We start from the raw sequence: 8,403 nt of genomic DNA, 5'->3' as shown, positions 1-8,403 counted from the left end.
TGTTGAAGGTATCCATTTGTTTTAGATTTACAAGAAATATCCTTTGAATTTCCTTTTAGTACTGACACAGAAGAAGTTCCCCCAATGCATGCTTTAGATGTTGATAAAAAATTAACAATGAATCACTCTCACTTGGAGTTTCAGTGTCGACTCCATTAAATGGCAATACTATCTTAAACAGCTCAACTGTTCAACAAAATTCTACTATCAAGTAGGAGATTCTACCATGCCATTGCCATCCATACTTCGCTATTATGCACAACTTCATTCTGAGATTTGTACTTGATTAACTTGTTTCTCTCAAACAATAGTATTTTACATGATTTTCTTGAGATTTTTATGTGTTGGGAACTATACTCTAGATCTATTTACAATGATTTTTGCCCGAAAAGAAAAAAAAACGTCATCCCGTGTTATATTGATTTATGTAGCATCAATCTGATAGTCAAGTTTAGTACACAGTTTGAAACTCCATCCACGTTATTTGAATTAATCCTACCAGCACCTAATTACTAAGAATCCAAGTGCGCAATACAAAAAAGTCCAGTAGCTTCAACCATTGTCAAAGTGGTATACTGGTATCTAACTTGGCGCCAGATTTGAAAATAATAAGAGATTAAGAGGTATCTGATAAGTGAACACCAACAATAACGAAATAAAATATATGAAAAATTAATTAAAAATATGGCAGTTACGGCCGGGTATTTAACTGGTTAAGTTCACAATTATATAATGTCTGATCTAAGTAATCCAAAGATCATTGGGGGTGCGAATTCAATTTTGAACTCGCACTTAAAATTATTTCCATTGCTCGCGAGTTCGTTAAAGCCCATCTTTCCTTCGAAAACAAAGTTGGTGTATTTTGGAAGTCAAAGCAGGTGATAGTACAGTACATATAAACGTCCGACCAGGGTCGGGTATGGACTGTGGGGTTTGTTGACTCCGGTACACATCTTCGATCTTTCCTTTCCGTAAAAAGAAAAAAAAATGGAGAAAAAAATACGATAAAGTGGATAATATCAGTAAAATTCGTACTGGTTGTCTGTCTGGAAAAATAAAAAGGAAACAAAATCGCTCTCACTCTCTCTGCAATTCTCCGTTAACGATTGGAGAAATTATCGTAGAAGAAAAAGGCAGCTATTGTTCTCAGAATTAAGTTTGTTTCTTTATCTGGCGAGTAACCGCCGGAGAGGCATGCTCATTTTCGACTTCTCAGTAGTTGTCCGAAACCTATTATTACCTTCAATTTCAATATCATCAGCATTAGCATTACAATTTAGGTTAGGGCACCACCAACAACAACAAATTCAAGAAGAATTGTTAATTACTGGCTGATTCTAAATGTTCTTCAAGCCGAATAACAACATCGTATCCAGGATTTTCGATCGCCAAATTCGCACTCCCGCTCCTGGCACTGCTGTAAGCACTCAATCTCCACGATTTTATTTTTTTTATTTTTACCTATTCAGTTATCTAGGGTTTACATTTTGAAATACTAGAGATAGTAGATACGCATAAACATACCTCATGATACTGAATGACGCTTTAATTTGATGTTGGGGATGAATTAACGAGGTACAGGTTAATAATGCGAGGAGATTCTATGAGAATATAGTACCAAGCTATACCCTATATAATGTGGATTTCCCAGATCATTCGTTCCGCAAGTTCACAGATGATGGTCACTTCCTAATTAGTTTCAGCAGGAATCATCAAGACCTCATTGTTTACAGACCAAAATGGCTCTCTTTTTCTTACAAGGATGAAGAAGAAAAAGACGGCTGCGATGATTCTCATGATCTTCCTTCTAAAGCAAGGAGGTTTGGAAGTTTTTTCACTCAGCTATATTGTGTCTCACTAGCTTCTAGCAATGAGTTCATCTGTAAAGACTTCTTCTTATATGTCGAGAGTAACCAGTTTGGCTTGTTTGCCACTCAAACTGCACAAGTCTATGATGCACCTAATGTTGAAGGAGCTATTCATGGAGTCCCATCTGTTGAAAAGATTACATTTCACCTTGTGAGGTTTGTTAACTAGACCTTCACGATATTCTTTGGGCATCAATTGACTTACATGATGTGTTACTTCCTGATTCTGTTTCATAAGGCATTATTCTGAATTCCTTAAAAAATTATATTGGTGTACATTTGTGACTATCAGATTGGAAGACGGGGTTGTACTGGATGAAAAGATTTTCTCCAATGATTTTGTTAACTTAGCTCATAGCATGGGTGTTTTTTTGTATGATGATTTGTTGGCTATCATGTCCCTCCGCTACCAAACAATACATATTCTCCAAATTCGTGACTCTGGAAACCTTGTCGACGTGCGAGCTATAGGGGAATTTTGCCGTGAAGATGACGAATTGTTCCTCAATTCTCATGCCCAGGCAAGTATTGCCGATAAAAGAGTAAAAATGAATACAATGAATGCTTCCGTTGATCTTAAAGCTCTTCATTTCAACTGAACCAAGTTCCAACAACTTACTTGTTTTTTCTCAGTTCCTTATATTGTATTTATTGGCATTATCTTGTATGCTAATCCTTAACCTTTCACTCATAAGAACTGTTTTAACTAGTTAATTTCAGTATTTCAACTAACTATTTATCTAATACATTGCAGTACATGGTAAATCAGGCTGAAAATGGTTCGATTCTTCCCCAACAGATGCGAAGGGGTTCTTTTCTGAGTGGCATCAAACAGCGGTTGCTCTCCTTTATCTTCCGTGGAATATGGAATGATGAAACAGATTATAGCCTGGTTGGTTATTGAGATCTCTAATGCAATCTACTTCTGAGTTTCAGGTTTTAAAAGTTTTTGTCATAACTAATCTTTTTTTTTATGCTTAGGTATCATGCATATTTTACTTGCTAGCAAGTGCGTAAACACAAGCACTATCTTTTTTTTTCTTTAATATATATCATCCTGCTCTATATACTGCTAGAATTATTTAGAGTATGCATGTTGTACAGACTTGCTTACCCATTACCATGACCATGAACACCTAACATATGGCTAGTCAGAGCTAGAAACTAGGAGGTTGCTGAGATTTCAGGGTTAAGGCCATGATGATGTTTTAGAATGACAATAGTAGTTGCTGGTGACTTATTTATAATTTATCTTTGAAACTACAATGTAGTTTGCTGTCAAACATAATCTTTGAATGTCCAATGTAACCAGGAATTAAGTGTACCTTGTTTTTTCAGAGGGTTCAAGGTCTAAAGAAGTTCTATTTCCATTTCCAAGATTATGTTGATTTGATCATGTGGAAGGTAGGTTTGTGTTTTTTCTATATTTCTGTACAATTGCCATTTATACATGTCATTTTCATCTGCTAGAAAGTTGCACTTAGGTTTTTCAATCTGCACTTTGCTGAGCAGGTACAGTTCTTAGACCGGCATCACCTGCTAATCAAGTTCGGTAGTGTAGATGGAGGGGTAAGATTTTTTGTTTTTTGTTTTGTTAAGGGGTAACATTTGTGGGATTCCCATCTCTTGTGTCTTTGCAGCAAGCTTACATCTTTGAAGTTTCATGGTTGAAGACCTGTATACCTGTTTTAATATTAACTTGGTAGCATGCAACTTCACCTTTTCCTTTGATCCAATTTTATAGGTATCCAGAAACACCGATCATCATCCTGCATTTTTTGCTGTATATCACATGGAAACAACAGAGTTTATTGCATTTTATCAGGTATTACCGGTCTTCAGTTTTGTGTTTTTCTTTACTCTTCGAATTCAGCCATCATGGATGGCTTGGCCGTATGTAACCATATACTATTTTGTTGAATTTGTATTGTCTGCCCTACATAAAAAATCGTCCAAATTATAGCAAAATGTTAGGATTATATATCAGTTCTTTTCGTGTAAATTCTAGTAACTCTAACAGTCACATGTGCATCTCTATTATCTGCAGAATTCAGCTGATGAGCTGTATAACTTGTTTGAGCGTTTTGGTGACCACTTCCACGCAACATCGAGGAATTTGTTGTATATGAACTTCATATCATCTCACTCCAATAATATATATGCTCTTGAGCAGCTAAGGAGCAGTAAAACCAAAGCTAGTAGTTTTACACTGGTAATTTCAGATTTTAGTTTTGATTGCACTCTTAATAATCTTAGTCATGGGGTGCCTTTCGAATAATATTACTCCCATATGCATTCATTTCTCATACTTGCGCTACATGATGGAATTTTCTAGTAATCCTATTTTTGTTCTGCAGTTTGTGAAGAAGATGATGACCTCTTTACCTTTCAGTTGCCAGTCCCAGAGTCCTTCTCCTTATTTTGACCAATCACTCTTTAGATTTGATGAAAAGGTCTGATATGATCATATGAGGAATAGATATTGGTTATCTACTTGTCTATGTATTTATTCGTCTCTGTTTCTTCCTTTTCTCACTCACAAATAGAATCAGAGTTTTAAGTTTAAATTTGTTCCATTTTCAATTGTTATGCCATATCAATCTCTTTTAAGTAATGATGCTCGACTGTTGGAATCATTCTGCTACTGCAGCTCATCTCTGCAACGGACCGCCATAGGCAATCTACGGAGCACCCAATCAAGTTTATTTCAAGAAGGCACCCAAACACCCTCAAGTTCAAGATAAAACCAGGTGTGTATCTTTTCCAACTCAGCTTTCAGTCCTGACAACAATAGCGTACAAAGCGTACACCCTTGGTGGATTGTAAAAATTCTGAAACCAAACTTATTCCCACACATTCACGTTATGGAAATCATTGACACCTGGGCGATTGAGTCGTTCCAGGGCTGGAATAGACCTGCATCGCTATCCTGATTTTGAAAAACAAAATACAATTTTTTCTACACTATAGAGTCTGGATAGTTGCACTCAAGGCTGCCTTGAATACCACATACTTGGTCGTTGGCAATGATGAGCGGTAACTTTCTCAGCTTTGTTCCTTAAACTTTAACTGTACTGATTTGTTTACTGCTGTCTTTGAAATTTTAAATAGGTCCAGAAGCTGGTGGAGCTGACGGTCAAACGAAAAAGATCTCTTCGTTCCTCTTCCACCCAATTTTGCCGCTTGCACTTTCCATCCAGCACACGCTCCTTCAGCCGTCGGTCGTGAATATTCACTTTCACAGATAAAAGACCGCATAAAAATCTAATTGATGTGATGAAGTTGTATCTGTTGTATGATATCTTAATCATCATTCATTATATTTATTTATTGTCAAAGAGAGATCCACCTCCGGCTACCCCTTCTAAATCAATGCTAATCCATATTTTTTAACTAATGAGTTGTTTTGCAGGAGTATAAAGTGAACGGAAATGAGTAAATAAATTAAGAAAGGAACAACCTCAAGAAGGGAGTTCAAAGATTGGTTTATGCGGTAATTGAAAACCACAGAAGCAAATGAAAAATAAAATAGACCACAAAAGGATTGACCCCCGGCCACTCACGATTCACGTCCAAAGACCACTTTAGGACCACATCTCAGTTGTGCTTGCGGTGATGAACTTATTTGACAAAAATATACTACACAACTTTCTAGAAAATCACCCAGGATAGTGCTGTATCTGAAAGCACAGTTACTTGAAAACTACCTCAGACTACATGCGAGGGACGTCCTCTCCTGGGTCTGCCACTGTCGACGTTAGTTCAATTTTGAACCCGGATAAGAAGAGAACAAGTGTAACGCATTTCTGTTGGGGAGTGCTGCAAGCTGTTGCTCTGGCATCTCAAGCATGGAAGCAACATATCTAAGTACCTGAAACAAGTGAATTAACATGTCACTACTTAATCATAAAACCCAAACAATAATCTAGGATTTGTAAAAGAATACTGGGTCTTTTGGTCACGAAACTGCCACTTTTGTTTTTCTCCTTGCATGCTGTTACTCAGATTGAGCAATAGAATCGGATAAGAATATACAGAAAATGAAAGAGTACTCACTATAGGAATGTTGGCTGGTTGATTATATGTATCATTCATTGACCTTGGTAGGGCATCAGGTGCGTCTGACTTCAATAAAAACCTCTCAATAGGGATCTATATATTGTTTTGAACCACCAAAAGGTGGTGTATTAGAAAAAAAATCCCTTCTGGAAAAGGAATTTGTTGAATCTTGGTTTAATAATCAATTAAGGCCAAGTAGAGGAACAGGTTAACTAACCGATTTCAGTATTTCCTTTGTCTTCTGAGGTTCCGAATTCATATTATGTCCAGAAAACGAAAAATAAGCACCAAGCTTTGTCAGAGTCGGAACCAGTTCTGCTGATCCCGCGTAGGAGTGAAGAATCACCCCTGCAGGGAAGGGGCCGATAGACCTTCAAGTGAACGATATATATGATGTTACAAGAGGATTGTAAACCTAGCTATATCTAAAAGAAAAACGTATAGGTATAACAAGCAGCAATAGTAATTGATGTGCTACGTATAAGAGAAATAAATCTTGGGTATACAAGTCCAAGGGAAGACATTCATGCAATAGTCCAAAGTAGTTGTTTATAAAAAAGAAAACATACTGCATTATTTCTTTAAGTTCGTCAAAGGCAAGAAGACAATGGACGGAAACTGGTTTCTTAACTCTTTGGATAGTGCAAGTTGCTGAGTGAAAATTTGAACCTGAGATAGAAAAAATTATAATAGGATCATGTAAGATATACTATGATAACTCGCCAAAACAAAAACTACATATTGACAAAGATGAAAGACTTCTGATAATTGTCATGTTTGCTATTACATGATCCTGTTAGTAGCCTTATTATGCAATATATAACAGCCTAGCTTAAACGAAGTAATAGTAGTGCAAGTCTTGAAGTGTTCATAAAGGTTTTTTCAGTATATATAAGTTAGCATCAGTCTCAAGGAAATACACAAGAAAATGCATATAACGAAAGGATGAAATAAGCTTGATGACAGTACTGTTATATATGATGAGATTAGAAAAATACCTGATCATTGAAATCAAATTGCTGCGCAAGGGGGCTTTTGTCCAAACCAATCTAAATATTCAGATACATATGCAAACACGAAGCGAACAAAAATGCAACTTAATAAAGTAAAAACTAATCGGAGTACCTGCATATTGTTCAATAAGTACTTATATATAGAAAAAATTATCATATCGTCCATATATCAACACTGATAGGAGTAGTTAAAAGTGACCTACCTCACCGACTGTAGTGGAAGGGGTGGAATTAAAGAAGTCCCTCAAAGTGTTATACCAATTCGAAGTTCTATTTGTAATAAACCTGGTCCATTCATTCGGTGCATTGTATAAAGTACAAAGAATTAAGTCAGAGAAACCTTGCTATTTGGTAGTCATGTATACTAAAGTTTGTGCAAGATGTACCTAAAGTTGAACTAGAGGTAGTAACTAACCAGGGATGGAGACCAAAGCAGGGAATGACAGATGAAGGATAATCCTCACTCATCTTTTTCACCAAAATCCAATCATATTCAGACACACCATTCACTGCAAAGTGAGTGACACCGTATTCAATAGCTGTTTGAATGATTTGAGGGGGAAGATTGTATATTCTTGGATCCTGAAGGTGGCATTGTGAATCAAATAGCTTCACATTGCTGCTACTACCACTATTACTGCTGCTGCAGCTGCCGCTGTTCATCATCGACAGCAGTAGCATCATTATCATCATCATAAAGAATCTGTTCATTCTCGGTTTTCGAATCAGTACGTGTGCTTCCTCTTCGTCTGTCTTTCCGTCTTGGGTGTTTGATGAATTTGATTGGCATATAGATCGTGTTTTCTTTACATATGCATGGTTTCAATGTCACCTGAATTTAAGGCTCATGCATGTGCAACATGCAGGTTGATTGACAAGAACTATAATGATTCATGGGAAAGATAATATTGATAATTCATTCATCGACTAAAACAAGTACAGGCCAGGACGATCTCCCCAAAAATAATAGGGGAAAATACTTCAGTCAGTCGGTGCTAATTACAGTTGGAGTTAATAAAGTTCCAAGCATTTTATTTTCACAAAATTGATTAAAAAGATCAAAATCAACAATTCCTGGGTGAAAAAGACATTTAGATTTTGATACTGTTTAAATAGACAAAAATATAAATATAGCCAGGATGTAAACAGTTTCATCCTACCCATTTTTAAATACTTTTTCTTATTTTTAATTTACATCAGGATGCATCCAGTTTCATCCATTTGAACGATGTTTTAAAAATATTTGGACAAATGACCAATTTTCCGTTTTATTTTTGCTCGGCAAAACCAAAAGTTCATTAACAAAACCCAGCAGACAACATCTTGGAATGGAAGAGAGTTCAAAGAAGCAACTCAGCCAAACCTGTACTACACTAAATCTGGCGAAGTTTTAAGCTAGGTTTGCATTTATTGTTAATGCTAATTAATGATTAGATAAGTCAACTGGAAGAATTTGGGAGTAG

At 36.3% G+C, this 8,403-nt stretch overlaps 1 protein-coding gene and 1 pseudogene across 1 annotated transcript; one reads left to right on the top strand and one right to left on the bottom strand.

Moving 5' to 3' along the window:
* The first annotated feature begins 923 nt into the window (after positions 1 to 923).
* LOC113301888 (light-mediated development protein DET1-like) lies at positions 924 to 5,237 on the top strand. Its single transcript, XM_026550728.1, has 11 exons — positions 924 to 1,419; positions 1,582 to 2,024; positions 2,161 to 2,389; positions 2,623 to 2,760; positions 3,207 to 3,272; positions 3,381 to 3,437; positions 3,613 to 3,693; positions 3,916 to 4,080; positions 4,226 to 4,321; positions 4,519 to 4,618; positions 4,980 to 5,237. Exons 1-11 carry the CDS (start codon positions 1,342 to 1,344, stop codon positions 5,114 to 5,116), a joined length of 1,590 nt encoding a protein of 529 aa, XP_026406513.1. The 5' UTR covers positions 924 to 1,341; the 3' UTR covers positions 5,117 to 5,237.
* A 388-nt stretch (positions 5,238 to 5,625) lies between these two features.
* Positions 5,626 to 7,621, bottom strand: LOC113305731 (annotated as a pseudogene).
* Between the last annotated feature and the right edge of the window lie 782 nt (positions 7,622 to 8,403).

Source organism: Papaver somniferum, chromosome 8 (genome assembly GCF_003573695.1).
Source record: "Papaver somniferum cultivar HN1 chromosome 8, ASM357369v1, whole genome shotgun sequence".
Taxonomy (NCBI): domain Eukaryota; kingdom Viridiplantae; phylum Streptophyta; class Magnoliopsida; order Ranunculales; family Papaveraceae; genus Papaver; species Papaver somniferum.
Note: the sequence above shows the minus strand (reverse complement) of the source record. Positions and strands in the feature narration are given on the sequence as shown.